Source organism: Hemitrygon akajei, chromosome 11, assembly GCF_048418815.1.
Source record: "Hemitrygon akajei chromosome 11, sHemAka1.3, whole genome shotgun sequence".
In the NCBI taxonomy this organism is placed as follows: Eukaryota; Metazoa; Chordata; class Chondrichthyes; order Myliobatiformes; family Dasyatidae; genus Hemitrygon; species Hemitrygon akajei.
Genome location: NC_133134.1, coordinates 87,827,665 through 87,848,080, shown reverse-complemented (window position 1 = coordinate 87,848,080; position 20,416 = coordinate 87,827,665). Strand labels below are relative to the sequence as shown.

Here is a 20,416-nt window from a genome sequence, read left to right as displayed (position 1 = left end):
CCCCCACCCCCCTTCACCATTTCCCTCTCTCACCCTATCTTGTTACCTTTCTCTGGTGCTCCTCTCACTTTTTTTTCTTCCATGGCCTTCTGTCCTCTCCTGTTAGACTCCCCCTCTCTAGCCCTGTATTTCTTTCACCAAACAGCTTCCCAGCTCTTTACTTCACCCCTCCCCCCCCCCTTCTGGTTTCACCTATCACCTTGTGGCTCTTCCTCCTCTCCCCCCACTTTCTTCCTCTGACTCCTCATTCTTTTCTTCCCATTCCTGATGAAAGGTCTCGGCCCAAACATCACTGTACTCTTCCATTGATGCTGCCTGCCAGGCCTGCTGAGTTCCTCCAGCATTTTGGATGTGTTGCTTGGATTTCCAGCATCTGCAGATTTTCTCTTGTTTACAAGTTCCCTGTTAACTTAATCCAGGCTGGGGGACTCCCGTGCAGCCGGATACATAAGAGGTCATTGAAAACTACACAAAGCAGGGAAGGTATGTCTTCTTTGAATTCACGTACGTCTCTCATTACCAAGTCAAGGGGCACTTCAGCCCATCCTACAGATAGATGTACAGCAATACAGTGCTCCAGAACAACCATTCACCAAGCATACCAGGCACAAACCTTCTCCGCCAAGTTCCCCTTTCCCTCTCTGCCAGGTCCAACCCCCACCCCTTGCCAGGCCCATCCATCCCTCTCTGGACACCAAGCTCATCTCCCTACCTCTTTCCCACAGCCAGGCCCATCCATCCCCCTCTACCCGCCAGGGCTCCCACCCCTCTCTTACCACAGGAAAATGCATCCATCATTTGGGGCATCTACCACCCAGGACGTGTTCTTTTCACTGTAGCCTTCGGGAAGGTGGTACAGGAATCTCAGAACTCACACCACCAGGTTCAGGAACAGTTACTACCCTTCAACCATCAGACTCTTGAACCAAAGGGATAATTCCACTCAAATTCACTTGCCCCAAGGAAATATTCCCACAATCTATGGACTCCCTTTCAAGGACTTCATTCATGTTCTTAATATTTATTCCTTATATATTTATTTACTATTATTTCATTTTTTATATTTGCAGTTCTCTTTTGCAGCAGATTTTCATTGGTTCTGTGATAGTTTCTGCTTGCCCCTGGCATCAACACCCCATCCCTTGAGCTTCTAATTGCTCCACTTAGTCCCGCAATGCTGCTGGGATCATCCTGTCCACTTCACCAGGACAGTCCACCGAAGGCTCACCTTTCTCCAGGTACTCCTCAAGGCCACGCCGACGCACGTCCAGCTGCTGCTCAGACAAGGAAAAGGGCCACTTGCCCGGTGGCCGGGGGAAGCCGAAGTCAGGGAACTCCCGCTTGAGGTTCTGGTGCAGGATGGCGAACTCACGGTACCGCCTAGAGCACAGCTGTCGGCCAGCCATGCAAATGTTGTAAACCTGGGGAGATTAGGGCAGGCGACATTACAGTACACTGCAGGGTGACCAAGAGCAATGGTTATAGGGGAATGTGGAAGGTCTGGCTCAGTGGGCAGAGCAATGGCAGATGCAGTTTAATCCTGGTATATGTGAGGTGATGCATTTTGGGAGAACTTGGTAGGATGGACCCAGTAAGTGGTGGGGCCCAAAAGAGTATTAAGGGACAGAGGAATTTCAGTGTACAAATCCAAGCATCACTGAGGTTGGCAAGACAGGAAGAACTATAGTAAAAGTGGTGTACAGAAGAGAGTTAGACTGTCATGCAGCATGAAATCAAGCTCTTTGGCCCAACTAATCAAAACGACCTGGATGCTCATCCAAGCTAATCCCATTTGCCAATCTTTGGCCATATCCCTCTAAACCTTACCAAGTACTTGTCCTACTGTCTTTTAGAAATTGTTATTGTACCTGCCTCAGCCACTTCCTCTGACAGTTCATTCCATATATACCACTCTCTGTATAGAATAATGTTATCACTCAAGTTCCTATTAAATTTCTTCTCTCACAATAAACATATGCTCTTCATTCCCCAACCCTGGTAAAAAGACTAAGTGCATTCACTATATGCCTTCACGGCTTTAAACACCTCTGTAGATCACCTCTCAGTCTCCTATGTGCTGAGGAATAAAGTCCTAGCTTGTCAAATGTTGCCAGGTCTCTCTTAGTCCTGGCAACATCTTTGTAAATCTTTTCTGCACTCTTTTCAGTTCAATAACATTGTTCCTATAGCACAGTGACCGAAACTGAACACAATACTCCAAGCTTATCCTCACCAACATTTTGTAATATGACCTCCCAACTTCTATAATCAATGCCTTGACTGAAGGCAGCCAGTGTGCCAAAAAAACTTCTTCACCATCCTGTTTACCTATGACTCTAGTTTCATGGAACAATGTATTTAAACTCCAAGATCCACACTGCCTAGGATAATACCATTCACTATGAAAGTATTATCTTGATTTGACTTTCCAAAATGCAACACCTCACACTTATCTGAACTAAACTCCACTTGTCAGACCTTGGCCCATTTACTCAGCTGATCAACATCCCATGTAATTTTTGCTAATCTTTTTCACTGTCTTCCGCAGCCTATCATGGGAAAACCTTATCAACAGCCTTACTCACGTTCATATAGGCCACGATTACAACTCTTCCTTCATCGAGCTCTTTTGGTTACTGCTTCAAAGAAACTCAAATTCATGAGAGGTGATCACACACACATAAATCCATGCTGACTATCCTTAATCAACCCAATTTTCCAAATGCATGTACACCTTATCCCTCAGAATCCACTCTGGTAACTTCCTTACCACACAAACATTAGGCTTAATATCTATTGTTCCCAAACTTTTCTTTGCAGCTCTTCTTAAATAAAGACACAATATTAGCCACAATCCAGTGTTCTGACACTTCACCTGTTGCTAATAATGTTGCAAATATCTCAGCCAGGGCCCGTAAAATTTCTTAAGACCCTGCAGATTGATCTACCTTCATACCATTTAAGGCATCCAGCAACTCCTCCACTGTAATGTGCACCATCTGCAAGACATCCACTTTAACTATCTCAAGTTCCAAAGTCTTCATATCTTTCTTCTCTTCAATGATAAATATTCACCAAGGACCTCAGCTATCGCCTGCAGGTAATCCTTTTGATCTCCAATGGGCCCTTATTCTTCAAACTCAAGAGAAAATGAGATGGAATGAAGTGAAGAAGGCCTCGTTTCTCTGCATGGTACAACAGAACCATCTAGGGAAACAAACAATCGACATTTTAGGCTGAGACCCTTCACCAGGACCTTCAATTCTACAATCATGCCACTCGGGGACTTGGGCTATGTTATTATTTTATTTTGTTTGTGACTTGTGACTGTGTTTCTGAAATTGTAACTGTACGTGCTACCTGTACTATGTGCTGTGCACTGTTGGCAATATGTTTTGCACCTTGGCCCCAAAGGAACACTGTTTCATTTGGCTACTCATATATGACTGAATGATAACTAAACTTGAAATTGAACATGAAGAACATGTAATGGAGCCAATGATACACAGCTTCGGTGACCAACGTTTGATCCTCCACTGCTGGTTGGGTGGAGTTGTTGTGACTGTGTATTTCTTTATTTTCTGGTAAATGCTTGCAAGAAAATTTCAAGGAAGTATATGGTAACATATACATACTTTTTGATAATAATTTTACTTTGTCTTTACACATTCTTCCTATAACCAAAACTCATCCCAAAGGTGGGCATGGTTGGTAGTTTAGCTGCCTGCTCTAAGTTACCTGTGGACAAGGTGGGGGCTTGAGGAAGCAGGGTGGAGGTAACGTGAATGAGAGAAAGAGCAAACAGCAAAATGAGTGGGGCAGTGGGATTGATTCATCACTCAGGAGGTCAGCGCAGACACAAAGAGCCAAAAGGCCTCCTCCCACAAGAAACTAGCAGCACTCACGACAAATTTCTCTCCATTTTGCTCCACGTGGCTGTAGCTGGGAATGGAGATGGGGATGGCCTGCTTCTCGGTGTAGTCGTAGAAGGATTGGCTCAAGGAGTCATCGCTGGGATCCAGACTTTCCACTTCATGAAGAGGCACGGAGAGGACGGTGAGCAGCAATTCCTTGTCTCCGGCACGTATCAGGTCCACCACTTGCTTATGTGTCGCCCCTTCCACGTTTACTGCATTGCTACGGAGAGGAGAGGGGATTGGGGATTGGATGGAGGTGAGGCAGGGTGAGGAGGGTAGGGTGGGGGAAGGGTAGAAAAGCCAAACAGTAAGCAAACTTTTCCCAGATAAGTCTTCCAGCACAGGAGATGCAGTTAATGCTGTGACACCATCCAGTTTCAGAGTGAGACAGTACAAAAACAGTACACCTTGTAACAGTTACCCAACAGGCTGGTATATATGTCTAGGGGAAAAAGAGATCCAGCCACACACCAACCCCGCCTCCCGTTCACGCAGGTGCTGTGAGAATCGAGTTTATGCCTCGCGCCCCCGCCGGCAGTATCAAACTCACAACAAATACCGTTATGAAATACACTTTAAAGAGTTTACTAAAATTAAAAGAGTATTAGGCAGTACAATATATATATATATATATATATATATATATATATATACAAGAAAAAAACAAAAGGCGCCAACTTATCAAAGTTCAGTCAGTTTAGTGCACATCGGTGGAGCTCATCCAGCGAACCATTCGACTCCTCGGTGGTCGTCCTCCCGAAACTCCCACTTCGGACTCCCCGGTGGTCTCCCGAGCGCACGTCCTCCTTCCTCGGCGTCTCCCTCCGGACTCCCCAAGCCCGCGCAACCCCTCCCCCAAGTTCCCAGCCTCACAAAACACAATAACATTCCCCATTGATTAACAAATGAATACAATTACCATATCAGCCATTCTAAAGCGAAACAACGGCAAGAGAAACTTTTAACAGACAAAGAAGCATTCCTACTCGTAACAAACCAAAGAAGCCCTTTTTAGTAACATACACAGGACATTGTACATTCTCTCCCCACCAGCAAATGTCATGCCCTCATGGCATTACTAGAGTTCCCCAAAGCTTCTTGCAACACACAAAACCCAACCCAGGTGCAGAAAGCAGCGACATAACTACCCAGAGCAGTAGAAATCACACTCGGTTCTCCGGGTACCACATATGTCAACCGCTCTGGGGGGCGCCTAATCCTCTGAGATCTCCATACCCCTTCTGCCCCCCCTGGGCTCCCTCTCCACCTGCGAACCCACTGTCTCGGACACCCCAGGTCTTCCTGACAGACCCTCACCCCCTTCCTCACGGGGGTCCTCCCTCACCTGAGATCTCTCCGGCTCACGCTCGGGCTCCACCCTCTCTCCCACCACTGTTGGCTGCCTCTCCATCTGGCCCTCAAGACCTTCCCTCCTCTCACCCAATTCAGTATGGGAAGGGCCAGGAGCCTCCTCTCCGGGTACTGGAGCACCAGCGAATGGGAACGGGGCCACTCATCTGAGTCGTCCTCTTCCGAATCAGTAGCCATTTCCGGGCGAGGGACCCGTCCCCGCTCTTCAGCAGTGGTCTCTTCCCTTTCTCTGTGCCCTCGCAGAGTCCTTGTACTGGGCGTAACCTCCCACTCTGGCTCCATATCCACCTGTACCGCTTGACCCAGCGGCAGCAGGTGATTCCGATGGAGTACCTTGATAGGCCCTTTCCCATCCTCAGGTTTCACCCGGTAAACTGGCAGGTTCGGCATCTGGCTCTCTATTACATAGGGGCTGGCCGCCCATCGGTCTGCCAACTTGTGCTTACCAGGGAGTCCCAAATTCCGTAAAAGGACCCGGTCGCCCGGCAATAATTGAACAAACTTCACCTTTCGATCATACCGCATCTTATTCCTCTGATTTTGTTTGGTAGCCGCCGCCTCGGCCAACTCGTACGCCCGCTGTAACTCCCTCTTCATGTCGGACACATACTTTAGATGGGACTTCCCAGGTAATTCACCCACTTCACCCCCAAAACACAAGTCAATGGGCAACCTCGCTTCCCGCCCGAACATCAAATAATAGGGCGAATATCCTGTAGCATCATTGCGAGCACAATTGTAACAGTGAACCAATTGTCCAATATGACGACTCCACCTGCTTTTCTGCCCAATCTCCAGCGTCCCGAGCATATCCAACAGGGTCCGGTTGAACCTCTCTGGCTGCGGATCTCCCTGTGGGTGATACGGGGTAGTCCTGGATTTCTCAACCCCAAGCATAGTCAGTAATTCATGGATAAGGCGGCTCTCAAAGTCCCGCCCCTGATCGCTATGGATTCGCCTGGGAAGGCCGTATTGAACAAAATACTTCTCCCATAACACCTTCGCCACTGTCGTCACCTTCTGATCCTTAGTGGGAAATGCCTGAGCATAGCGAGTGTAATGATCGGTAATGACTAAGACATTCGCGGTGTTGCTGGTATCAGGTTCAATCGACAGAAAATCCATACATACCAGGTCCAGAGGTCCCGCACTCTGCAAGTGCGACAGTGGAGCCGCCAACGCGGGCAGGGTCTTCCTCCGGATGCAACGACTGCAGCCCCTACAGTATTCTTCGACTTCCCCCCTCATCCGGGGCCAGTAGAACCGGTCTTTGAGTAATCCATAGGTCTTTTCCACCCCCAAGTGTCCAGAATCATCATGTAGGGCCTGGAGTACAGCCTGCCGATACTCCTCCAGCAGGACCAGTTGCCAACAGTGGGGTTGGTCCGGAGGCGCCGTTACCCGGTACAAGATTTTGTTCTTTAACTTCAACCGAGACCACTCCTTCAACAACAGGGGCACGAATGGGTGTTTCGCCTTCTCAGCCAACGCCCCATCCCCCCTCTCGACCGCTCTCCACACTGTGCCAATGCCCGGGTCATTTTGCTGAGCAGCGGCCACTTCCCCCGGACTCAGTTCCGGCAACTGTTTAGTCCGTAGTGCGGTCAGGTCACAGTAAGCTAGGGGTATGGCGTCGTCAAAACCCCCCAAATGGTCCACGGCTCGTTCCAGCCTCCCTCTTCCCTTGGCCTTCACGGTGATAGCAAACTGGCACATCGCCTTCACTCCAGGGGCAGGGACACTCTCCCACTCCTCATCCCTCTCCTGTTCCCCCGGCTCCCGACGAGACAAAGCATCCGCATCGAGATTCTTGCTTCCGGGCCGGTACCTCAGGCTGAAATCATATACCGACAAGGCCGCCAGCCACCGATGTCCTGTGGCATCCAGCTTTGCCGAAGTCAAAATATAAGTGAGCGGATTGTTATCCGTTCGCACCTCAAACTTGGCTCCGTACAGGTAATCGCCCAACTTGTCCACCACCGCCCACTTCAGCGCCAGGAACTCCAACTTGTGAGTGGGATAGTTTCTCTCCGATGGCGACAAGCTTCGGCTGACAAAGGCTACCGGCCTCAATGCTTTGCCATGCTCCTGGTACAGAACAGCCCCGAGACCCTCTCGACTGGCATCCGTGTGCAGCACATATGGCTTCTGGGGATCGGCAAAAGCCAACACCGGGGCCTGGGTCAGTGCCCTTTTCAAAGATCGGAACGCCTCTTCACATTGATCATCCCATCTCGAGCCAAAAGGTTCCGCCGGGTTCCAGTATCCTCCAGCGTCCTGCCTCTGGTCCCCCGTCCGTTTCTTTCCCACCGGGGGATAGCCACACAACAGCTGAGTCAACGGATGACACACTTTGGCGTATCCTTTCACAAATCGCCGGTAATACCCACAGAACCCCAAAAATGAGCGCAGAGCGCCCACTTTCTGGGGTCTCGGCCAGGTGGTCACAGCTTCTATCTTGGTTGGATCAGTAGCCACTCCCTCTCGCGAAATGATATGACCAACGTAGCTAACCGACGCCTTGCAGAACTGGCATTTGTCCAGGGAAAGCTTCAACCCTTCTTCATTAAGCCGGCCCAACACCTTCAACAGCCTCTCCTCATGTTCCTCCAAAGTCGATCCAAACACTATCAAATCGTCCAGGTACACCAGCACCTCTAACAGATTCATATCCCCCACAGTTCTCTCCATGAGCCTCTGGAAGGTGGCATTCGTTCGAACTGAAAGAACCCCAGCGGGCAGATAAAAGCGGTCTTCTCTTTATCGGCCGCACTCATGGGGATCTGGTAATACCCACTTCTTAAATCCAGCACACTGAACCACTTCGCACCGCTCAGGCAGGCCAGCGCATCCTCGACTCTTGGGACAGTATATTGATCAGGGACAGTTCGCCGATTCAACGTCCTGTAGTCAACACACATGCGCACTCGCCCATTCTTCTTCCGTGCCACCACTATTGGGGACGCATAAGGACTTCGGGACTCAGCTATGATTCCGGCCTCCTTCAACTTGCGCAGGTGCTGCCGCACGTCCTCAACATCTGCCGGAGCCAGCCGCCGGGATCTCTCTCTGAACGGGGTGTCCTCCGTCACCTGGATGGTGTGGCAAGTGCTTTTGGAGCAGCCAACATCAAACTCGCCCTGAGAAAAAACAGCTTCCATCTTCAGCATCTTCTCCACTAGTCTGTGTTTCCACTCCGGCGACACAGGGGAATCCCCGAAGTTAAAGACTTCAGCGGTCAGCTTCCTTCGATGCTCCGATCCCTCCCCGTTAGGGGTCCTCACTGGTGCGCTAGACATTACCGTCACCGGGAACAGATGTGCCAGCGGCATTCCCCTCTTAAAGGTGATTTCTCTTGCCGTGGTGTTCCTGACACTTATAGCTATACGCCTCGCATGTACCACCCCTGGTCTCTGCACTTCGGGCCTCACCAGCGCCCCCGCCGGAAATCGTGTCTCCCCTTCAAGATCGTCCGGGGCGTCTACTAACAGGGCTTCGCCCGTCGGCACTCCTGGGAATCTGGGTGTCCCCATCACTAGTGCTACCTCCCCGGGTCGGATCACCTTGGGCCTCGCCTGCGTACACCACACCGTCCCGCGTTTACACTCCGGGTCCAGTCCTAGTGAGGCAACCCCTTCTTCAAACACTGCTCGAAACACTGGATGCACCGAGAGGGTCTCCAGAAAGTCTTCCCCCGCTTTCTCCTTACAAGCTCCCAGGAGCCGTCGCACAACGGGGGAATTAGTCCCCACCAGGAGGGCAGCACCACCAGTTTCCACCGGGTCAGGACACACCAACACCAACGTCTCAATAGCTTCAGACACTCCCACATCGCCCTCCGAGAACTCCAATCTCACCGATAGGTACCCATCGTACGGGTAGTCACCCTCGCTCACACCCCAAATCTGCAGGGCATCAAATGGGGTTACAGGCAAATGCTTTAGATATTGGTGGTAGAAAGACCGGTACAATAAGGTCACCTGCGATCCCGTATCCAGAACGGCTTTTGCGTAAACTCCCTCTATCCGTAGACCCACACTGGCACGGGGTCCTACCAGCCCATCTGGAATAGAGGGGTGGGCACCCGGTGGTCCCCTGGCTGATCTCTGGGAACGTGTTCCTCCAGAGGCTCCAGTCCGTTCCCTCACTGAGCCTCTCCTAAGTTTCCCGACACCTCCCCCTTCTTAGTCGCAGGGGGGCTTGTCCTCCGCGGAACTCCTTGTCTCTCACAATCCCACCTAAAGTGTCCCTCCTCTCCACAGCTATAGCACACCCTCGGCCGCCCACAGTCCCGCCTGAAATGCCCCTCTTTCCCACAGTTAAAGCACACGCTGCCTGCCGCCCCTCCTCTCTCAGGACGACTCCCACTCCCAACCCACGGCACTGGTCGCCCCTGAGAGTGGGTACCTCCCCTGTCCCTCCCCTCCAGAGGGGATTCTCTACCCCTCGGTGGGTTGTCATTCCTCCACCCAGCCACCACTTCCTGTATCACTGAGGATCGCTCCCGTAGGCCCGCGCCCCTTTTCCGCCCCAACGCTCTCTCTTCCTCCCGCACCTCTCTAATCAATTGCCCGAACGATGGAGGGGGGCCTTTCCTATAAGCCTGCCTAATAGTCCACGCCACCTTGTCCTCCTCCAGAGAGCCACTGAATAACTGACTCATCCTCACGCTAGCCACGTCCGGTGCCTTCACTACCCCCCGGCGCCGCAGCCCGGAGAGCATCCCCTCCATCCTAAATATGTACTCGGAGAGCTTTTCCCCTCTCCATTGTTCCAGGCGTTGGAACTCTGCTAAAAGCAGCCAGGGTTCCCCTGACAACCCAAACGCTCCCTCCAAAACTTCTATACATTCCTCCACTGAGGCCCCAGACTTTTCAGCTTTCCATTCCCGAACTGTTTTGGCTGCTAAACCCCTCAAACTTCCCACCAATCGCTGCCGCTTCTCCTCCTCCGAGCCTGGCCTCTCCTCTAACATCAAGGACGTATGCTCGATCCAGGTCTCATAGTCCACCTCCCCGTCCGGAGTAGGCTTGGCTCCGGAGAACACCCCCAGCTTCAGCCGTGGCCTCTCGGCCACTCCCACCAGGGAGTTAAGTGCGGCTGCCAGCTCGGAGGCTTCCACCCTACCTGGGGAGCGGGGCCTAGTCACGACTCCCTCCTCCCTCCTCCCTTTGCTAGTGCCTGCCACCTCTCCGGTGTTTTCCTCTAGCTCTAGCTCCTCCTCCAATGTCTCCTCAGCCTCATCCTCGGAGAGAGTGTGGAGCCCCCACAGCCCCTCCTCCCCCGGTACACTGACCGTCACCGGCAGTTCCAACGTCCTGACGTCAGCACTCGTACTAACTAACACCCAGCTAGACTCCATCTCTTTACCACACCGTCGAGCTATCAATTCTACCTGCGCGATTCCACAGCCCCCTGACAATCCAATCCCGGGCGAGCACCCCACAAATGTAACAGTTACCCAACAGGCTGGTATATATGTCTAGGGGAAAAAGAGATCCAGCCACACACCAACCCCGCCTCCCGTTCACGCAGGTGCTGTGAGAATCGAGTTTATGCCGGCAGTATCAAACTCACAACAAATACCGTTATGAAATACACTTTAAAGAGTTTACTAAAATTAAAAGAGTATTAGGCAGTACAATATATATATATATATATATATATACAAGAAAAAAACAAAAGGCGCCAACTTATCAAAGTTCAGTCAGTTTAGTGCACATCGGTGGAGCTCATCCAGCGAACCATTCGACTCCTCGGTGGTCGTCCTCCCGAAACTCCCACTTCGGACTCCCCGGTGGTCTCCCGAGCGCACGTCCTCCTTCCTCGGCGTCTCCCTCCGGACTCCCCAAGCCCGCGCAACCCCTCCCCCAAGTTCCCAGCCTCACAAAACACAATAACATTCCCCATTGATTAACAAATGAATACAATTACCATATCAGCCATTCTAAAGCGAAACAACGGCAAGAGAAACTTTTAACAGACAAAGAAGCATTCCTACTCGTAACAAACCAAAGAAGCCCTTTTTAGTAACATACACAGGACATTGTACACAGATAAGTCTTCCAGCACAGGAGATGCAGTTAATGCTGTGACACCATCCAGTTTCAGAGTGAGACAGTACAAAAACAGTACACCTTCTCCCTGCTGACTGAGTTCTCCATCTACACCAATCCCACATTAGGCTCCATCCCTCTACATTGCTCCTATCCAAACGCCTTTCAAATCTTGTAATTGTCTCTATCCCCACAGGTTATGTGGGCTGCTTTTCCAGATAACCACTGAAATCCTCAAGTGGAAAACTTACTCAAGATCTCCTTTAAATGTCTCCCCTCTCACCTCAAACGCCTGACACACCCACCTGGAGAGTCGTTTCTGTCACATTCGCAGGCTACGTCCACACTGGACCGGATAATTTTGAAAATGCCGGTTTCACATAAAAACGATAGGTGTCCACACTATGCGTTTTTAAAAATATCTCTATCCACATTGAAACGGAGATTTTGGCGAATCTCCTCCTTCTGCGCATGCGCAGGAGACATCTACCGAAAACAAGCGCCATGTTTGGTGTCGAATCTCACCATAAAAGTGCGCGTTTGTGTAGTTATAGACTAGAAAAACTTAAAATGACAGACAGCTATTGGCTTTCGAGCAGGAGAACTTAAAAATAAAAAAAAACACATAAATACTGGAGCATATGGAGGCAACCGACAGGGAATTCATAGACAGATTGACCCGGCTGACGACGAATATTGAAAAACTGACTAACTTTGTTGCATTAATTAAGCACCTTGTTAAATGTATAAAACATGTTTGCATCAGTGTTATCTTGTATTACCATACAATGTTACTTTAGGCTGTTACACATCTATTGTCAGAGAAGTACTTGCATAAATAGGTAAACCACCTTCATACGAGCAAGGACAGAAAACAGGGCAAAACAGGGAGTATACTTATTTATTCAGTAAGTTATGGGTCAAAGTATTTGGTAAGTACATTTCTAACTCTTCTGACGTCAGTTTCGTTGCCGTCTGTTCTGAAATTGTTAGGTTGCGTTCAAGAAAACAATGAAATAGCGCGCTGCTGTCTGACAGCGTTTTCAAAAGTCTCTGGTTACCCCGTCCACACCGATCTGGCCAATCCAGCATTTTCAAAAATACACACTTTGGAGAGCGTTTCTGAAAAGCTCAGTTTTGGGAGACGAAAACGCCGTTTTAGTATGGACGAAGGGTAAAAATGAATAGAAAAAGCTTCAGTTACAGATTTATCCGGTGTAGTGTGGACGTAGCCTCAGGATGTCCCAAACATTCACAGCCCGTTAAGTCCACAGGAGGTGGCTAATTGTCCCATGAAAACCAGATCATCTTTCAGCGTGCAAGCTATGTCTGACTGCCTGCCTGACAGTTTCTGAAGACCAGACAGCAGAGTGGAGCTGATCTTCAGATCTGATCAGCACAAGACCAATTCCTACTGGTTTCAGACCCAATGCCTGCTCCGCCTCATGTCAATGCCATCAAGTAGTTGCCCAACTTCTTTCTGAAAGCTACTGCTATCAATCACCCCAACCCTCAGGTGATTGTAAACCAGGTTTTGGAACAAGATTAGTGCACACATGGCCCACAACTAAAGCTGCTAGCTTTCCTTTTAGTGTGCCTTTTCTAACATTGAAAGATGGACAACAGTTTACCCACAGCCAGCTGTAGGTCAGCCACCCACAGACAGCTGGGGGTGGGGAGGGGAAAGAGAGGGGGTTGGCATCCATTCCATGCACCTCATATTAGACATGTTCAAAGTAAATATATGTGACCACATGCAACCCCAAGATTCATTTTCTTGCCAGCATACTCAATAAATCTATAAAAGAATAAAAAAATAATAGAATCAATGAAAGACTACACCATTTTGAGCATTCAACCAATGTGCAAAGTACAATAAACTGTGCAAATACAAAAGGAAAGAAATAATAATAAATCAGTAAACAATAAATATCTAGACCATGAGATGAAGAGTCCTTGAAAATGAGTCTTAAATTGTAGGAAGATTTCAATGATGCGGCAAATGAAGTTGAGTGAAGTTATCCCTTCTGGTTTGAAGGGTAATAACTGTTCCTGAACCTGGTCATCTGAGTCCTGGGGCTCCCGTACCTTCTTCCTGATAGCAGCAGTGAGAAGAGAGCATGACCGGGGTGGTGGGGTCCCTGATGATGGATGTTGCTTTCCTGCAACAACACTTCATGTAGATGTGCTCAATGGTGGGGAGGGCTTTACTCATGATGGACTGTGTCATAGCCACTACATTTTGTAGGATTTTTTAATTGAGGGCACTGGTGTTTCCATACCAAGCTGTGATGCAGCCAATCAATATACTCTCCATTACATATCTACAGAAGTCTGTCGAAGTTTTAGATGTCACACCAAATCTTTGCAAACTGCTAAGGAAGTAGGTGCTTTCTTCATAATTGCACTTCCATGTTGGGCCCAGGACAGGTCCTCCCAAATAATAACACTGAAGTATTTAAAGTTGCTGACCCATTCCGCCTCTGAACCGCTGCTGAGGACTGGTTCATGGACCTCTAGTTTCCTCCTCCTGAAGTCAATAGTTAGTTCCTTGGTCTTGCTGACACTGAATAAGAGGTGGTTGTTTTAGCACTACTCAGCCAGATTTTCAATCTCTCTCCTGTACGGTGATTCATCATCAACTTTGATTTGGTCGACAACAGAGACGTCCGCAGCAAACTTGAATATGGCATTGGAGTTGTGCTTAGGCACACAATCATAAGTGTGAAGCGAGTAGAGGGCTAAGCACACAGCTTTCTGGTGCACCTGTACTGATGGAGATTGTGGAGGAGATGTTGTTGCCAATCTGAACTGACTGGGGTCTGCAAGTGAGAACATCAAGGATTTAATTGCACAAGGAGGTATTGAGTCCAAGGGCTTGAAGCTTATTGATTAGTTTTGAGGGGATGGTAATATTGAATGCCAAGCTGTAGTTGATAAAGACATCCTGATGTACGCACCTTTGCTGTCCAGATGTTCCAGGGTTGAGCGAAGGGCCAATGAAATGGCATCTGCTGTCAACCTGTAACTCCAGTTGGCAAATTGGAGCAGATCCAAACTTCTCAGATAGGAGTTGAAATGCTTCATCATCAACCTCTCAGATCGCCTCATCGTCAACCTCTCAGATCACTTCATCACAGTGGATGTAAGTGCTACTGGAAGATAGTCATTGAGATAGGCTACTTCGCTCTTCTTAGGCACCAGTATAAGTGAAGCCTGCTTGAAGCAGGTGGGTACCTCAGACTGAAGAAGCTGGAGGTTAAAGATCTCAGTGAACACTCCAGCCAGTTGATCAGCACAGATCTTTAGTACTTGGCCAGGTACCCCGTCTGGGCTGGATACTTTTCATGGGCTCACCCTCCTGAAGGCTGCTCGCACATCGGCCCCAGAGACCAAAATCACGGAATCAACATGGGTTGTGGGAGTTTGTAATGGTAGCAGAGACCTCATTCCTCTGTTTTCCTCTTTTAACGGGGGGGGGGGGGGTATGGTTAAATCAAGGACACTCGCTTTCCCCTATTTTATGTACTATCATAATGGAAGTTTGACTATGTTCATTAGATAGGGATGGGTCTGGACTTCACCTCAGTGCAGGTACATCTTGCACCGCTTTTGCCGACGATACAGTCTTGTGAATGATTCTCACATGGGCATGGTTAGAAATGTCAGCATTTGGCATGTCTAGAAACAGTAAGATCTGGAAGAAAATAAAACTGCAGGTGCTGAAAATCCTGAAATAAAAACAGGAAATAGTGGAAGCAGTATAGTGGAAGAGAGGCTGTGTGTGGAAAGAAGAACAGTTCACGTTTCAGGTCAAAGATCCCTAAATCTGGCGTCAACAGAACAGTGTGTTACCACCATCATTGGTGCCACCATTGGTCTTATCTACAGCAGCTGCAGCATCATGAAGACAACATCCATTATCAAAGACACCCACCCTCTGGGCCAGGCCATCTTCTCACAGCTCCATCAAGCAGGAGGTACAGATGCCTGAAGCCCCACACCACCAGGTTCAGGAACAGCTCCTTCCCTTTAGCTGTTTGAATCTTGAACCAACCAGCACAACCCCAATCACTACCTCAGTACCACGATACAATCGCCACTTTGTACTACATCGGACGTTTTTTTTTCCAAATTGTTTTCGTGGAAATAAAACTATATATACTCTGTTACTCTGATATGATGCAAGATGGCGGTGTGACGCAGCGCGCAGCGGCCACTTTGGAATGAATATCTGTAATCTGTCAAGTAGGATGCCATGTACAATTCTGATTTGATGGAGACGGATGTGTGAAGCACGGAGGAACATCTGGTGAAACTTCTGAAATGCCTGTTTCGCTGCCGCTGCTACTGTGCGATCGGAAAAATCTCCGGGAGGGAGGAAGGCCCCAAATCCTCGGCTTTGCCTGTTGCTTGGCGGCCGGTGCCGGGGTCGAAGCGCTCGGCAGAGATGGTGCTTGGTGTCGGAGGGCTGGTTGGAGGCTCGAAGTTTTCGGACAGACTCAGAGTTGGCTGTGGTCGGGGCTCCCAGAGTGCTGTATCGGCAAGCTGCGGTGCTGGAGATTCATGGCAGGAAGAGTTTTTCTTCCTTCTACCGTCTGCATGAGATGATGGGCTGTCGGGACTTTGAGACTTTCTTTTAAGTCATGCCATGGACCGCTCTTTATCAGATTACGGTATTGCTTTGTACTGTTGAAACTATGTGTTATAATTATGTGGTCTTTGTCAGTTAGTCTTTTATCAATTATGGTATTGTCTGCACTGCTGAAACTATATGCTAACTATAACTATACGTAACTATGTGGTTTTGTGTAGGTCTTGTAGCTTTAGTTTTGTCTGATGGGTTTGTAGTTCCTTTCCAGGGAACGTGCTAAGACGGCAGCGCGATATCGATACGCAGCAGCCTCTCCGGACTCTGGATTGGGGATTACCAAACGTTATGTGGTTTTTCTTGTGTGGTCTGTTTTGTGCTTTTTCGTGATATCATTCCGGAGAATGTCGTCTCATTTTTTAACTGCATTATATTTGTGGTTTACAAAAGACAATAAATTGAATCTGAATCTGAAATTTATTTTACTTATGAATGCTATTTACATGATGCTAAGCACCGGTGAAGCTCCTTCACATACATTTTTCATTACATCTGTGCATACACGTCCTTGTGTATATGACAATAAACTTGACTTTCACATTGACATGCAGCAGAGAAAGTGGTTTCACATTTCACAGTGGTCTCTCACCAAATCACTGCCCTTTATCAACCAACCATTACATCTATAACACAGGCTACAATAAGTGGTTCCCTTAATGAAAAGAACTTCATCTTAACTGAAGGAACTGTGAGCTGCTGAGGAATCCAGAAGGAATTCCAACTTGCTACACCCACGCTACCACCACTCAGGAGCAACATGCAAATGTTGAAGCCCAGAATTTCAAGAGTTAGCAAAACAAAAAACCTCACACCACAACAGTATACAACAACAAACCTCTCCCCACCGGTACCGTATCCCAGTGTCATACAGTGACAGACCTGTCCCCACCGGTACCGTACCCCAGTGTTACACAGTGACAGACCCGTCCCCACCGGTACCGTACCCCGGTGTTATACTGTGACAGACCCGTCCCCACTATTTTGTACACCAGTATTTTGCACTGACAGACTTGTCCCCACATGTACCTCACCCTTTGCTCTACAGCAACAGACCTGTCTCTGCCAGTACTGTAAAGCAGTTTTATAGTGATAGAACCATCCCCCACACTGTACCCCGGTGTTATACGGTGCAGTCCAACTCTACCGGGTCTGTAACCCAGTGCTGCACAATGGCAGATCTATCTCCACCAGTACTGCATCTATGTCAGTTACAGTTTCTATACTGACGTACTGCCCTAGAGACAAACCAATACCAGAGACAAACCAATTTCCATCAGATGAATTGTTTTATAGGCATCATAACATCTGTTAATACAGAGTTGCCATGTAGAAAACCTTGAGAGTGGGTTTGGTCATGTATAAAATGGTAAACTGAGCTTAAAATTTCAACCGATGCAGAAGGACTTTGAGTGAGTACACATCTTCCAGTTTGTTTGCAAGACATGATCACATATCCCAAGCAAATGGAGCATTTAACTGATAAGCGACAGCATGACTTCCATTGAAGAATGACCTTGGGACTGATGTTACAAACTATGCAACTGATCCAAAGAGCTGAGCTAATCAAATCCTGTTCCTCAAGGTTTGCCTGTCACAAGTGTTAGGCATGACCAAAACTAAGCTTCCTCCACAGCTGCTTGTGGCAACAAATTGCACGGATTCACCACTCTCTTGCTAAAGAAACTCCTTATCTCCATTCTAAAAGGATACTTCTCTATTCTGAGGTTGTCCCCTCTGGTCAGAGACTCTCCCACTACATCCTCTCCACATCCAGCTATCAAGACCTTTCACTGTTCAATAAGTTTCAATTAGATCTTCTGAATTCTAGTGAATACAAGCCCAGAGCACTCTACATGTGACAAGCCTTTCAATCCTGAAATCATTTTCGTGAACCTCTTTTAAACCCTCTTCAGTGTCAGCACATCCTTTCTAAGGGGCCCAAAACTGCTCACAATACCCCAAGTGAGGCCTCACCAGTGCTTTATAAAGCTTCAACATTACATCTTTGCTTTAATATTCTAGTTCTTTTGAAATTAAAGCTAGTATCAGATTTGCCTTCCTCATCACAGACTCAACCTGCAAATTAATCTTTAGGGAATCCTGCACAAGTACTCCCAAGTCTTGTTGTGCCTCAGATTTTTGGATTTTCTCTCAGTTTAGAATATAGCCTCCCCTTTTATTTCTTCTACCAAAGTGCATGACCATACATTTCCCAACAATGCATTCCACCTGCCACTTCTTTGCCCATTCTCCTCATCCTTCTGTAGTCTCTCTTCTTCCTCAAAACTACCTGCCCTTCTACCCATCTTTGTATCATCCGCAAACTTTGCAACAAAGGCATCAAACAAGTCACGTATCGTAAAAAGAAGCACTCCTAACACAAAGCCCTGTGAAACACGCTAGTCCAGCAGCTAACCTGAAAAGGCTCCCTTTATTCCTACTCTTTGCCTCCTGCCAATCTGCCACTGATGTATCCATACCAGAATCTTTCCTGTAATACCTTGGGCTCTTAACTTGTTAAACAGCCTCATGTGCAGTACCTTGTCAAAGGCCTTCTGAAAATCCAAGTGCACAACATCACCAATTCTCCTTTGTCTATCCTATTAGTTATTCTTCAAAGAATTCCAACAGATTTCCCTTGAGGAAACCCTGCTGACTACACTCTATTGAATCATGTGCCTTTAAGTACCCTGAAACCACCTCCTTAACAATCGACTCCAATGTCTTCCCAACCACTGAGGTCAGACTAACTGGCCTATAATTTCCTTTCTTTTGCCTCTCTGCCTTCTTGAAGAGCGGAATGACATTTGCAAATTTCCAGTCCTCCGGTACCAATCTAGTGATTCTTGAAAGATCATTACTAACACCTCCACATTCCTTCCAGTTACCTCTTTCAGAACCCTTCCCCATGGTAGGTCATCCTCCTTAACAATATCTAAAGCTGCATCCTTATTATTGAGGGGATTATTGTGACCTCTGGACACAATCACATTTCTTGTGAAGATGCAGAGTGGGCTCAATGGCCTGATGCTGCTTCAAATTGATATCCTTTACAGCCCTTGGGTATGAGATTTCTTTGCTGCCAAAGTGATGCAAGTACAGAAAGAACCCAAGCTGACATCTCATTTGACATCTCAATATAACCAAACTGCCCATATAACTTGCAGGCCAGCCATCAAGGCTCTGTAACTCACAAGGATTCAAATCCCTCCTTTATCTTAGCACTGTGAAAATGGACCATCTTGTCAGGTCTCATTCCCTTTACTTACCAGGTCGCAAAAAAATCAGGCACTGAGAGGAGAGTGGGAAAGAGACAATGGGGAGGAGAAAGGAGAGACGGTATGGTACAGTAGAGGAAGACAGAGGAGGAGAAATGAGAGGATGTAGGAGTGGGGGAGGAAGAAAGGACAGAAAGGATTGGATTATAAGGGGAGACTGGGACGGTTTTCTCTGGGGAGGAGGTAGAGAATTGTAGGCTGTCTGCCCAAAGACAACAAAATCCACCCCCTCAGTGCCACACGGGTGGAGGGCGGGAGGAAGTGAGAGGGAAGGCAGACTGCGCTTCATTCTCCAGCTCGAGATGGCCATCTCTGTGAAACCTACAGACCTCAGGAGGCATGGGAGAAGGAACCAGGCAGTGGGACGGACTGAGGATCGGTTAATACATCACCCCTGATCTTAGCAAATGGGTCCTGCTCCTTCTCAGTAACCTCCCCCCCCCACCCAACCCCCCGACGTTGTCCCATGATCTTACCCTCCCCCCCCCCATGGCACTGGATCTGACCCCCCCCACCACCACCACTACCCCCCTGTACACACGACTAGAATGACCTCCCCGACCCAGTCCTTGCCGGTACCCACACGGCCAGGATATGCCCACCCCGACCCCCAGTGGTACCCACACGACCAGGATGATTTCCCTCCAGCCCCCGCAGATACTCACACGGCCAGAATGCGGTCTCCCCGCTGCACGCCGGCCCGCTCCGCCGCGCCTCCCGGTAACACAGCGCTGACGTGTTGCAACGGCGCGTACAGCTCGCCGTTGATGCTACGGAGCTGGCCACCTTCGCTCACTTGGCCCCGCACGTTGAAGCCGTAGCCGCTGTCAGACTTGAGAAGGCGGACTGTACGAGGCCCCAACGCCGGTCGGGCCCCCGGCAGCTCCCCGTCCTCCTCCTCCGCCATCTCAACTGCAGCTGCGGCGGCAGCAAGGCATACGCCACTCCTGCCGGGAAGTGTAGTTCTACTGTCGATTTTCCCTATGGATGGCTGCAACCCCAAACTACATGGCCCATAGAGCATCGGTCAGACAACTGCCGCCTGTGGCCCGCTGGGAAATGTAGTCAAATCATCTCTCACAAAATCTTGCCAAGTAGTCAATGGTCACTCCCCAGAGAGACTGCAGGGCATTGTACATCTGT

General features: G+C 48.7%; 1 protein-coding gene across 3 annotated transcripts in view; it reads right to left on the bottom strand.

Annotated features, from left to right (window-relative positions):
* LOC140735828 (sorting nexin-27-like) overlaps nucleotides 1-20,205 on the bottom strand; it is a 74,447-nt gene extending 54,242 nt beyond the window's left edge. For all 3 annotated transcript variants that reach the window (XM_073061337.1, XM_073061338.1, XM_073061340.1), the window contains exons 1-3: nucleotides 19,939-20,205; nucleotides 3,906-4,137; nucleotides 1,229-1,421 (exon numbers count right to left, since the gene is read on the bottom strand). In XM_073061337.1, coding sequence (XP_072917438.1) covers nucleotides 1,229-1,421; nucleotides 3,906-4,137; nucleotides 19,939-20,180 — 667 coding nt within the window. In that variant the 5' untranslated portion in view covers nucleotides 20,181-20,205. The remainder of the gene's footprint in view (nucleotides 1-1,228; nucleotides 1,422-3,905; nucleotides 4,138-19,938) is intronic.
* Between the last annotated feature and the right edge of the window lie 211 nt (nucleotides 20,206-20,416).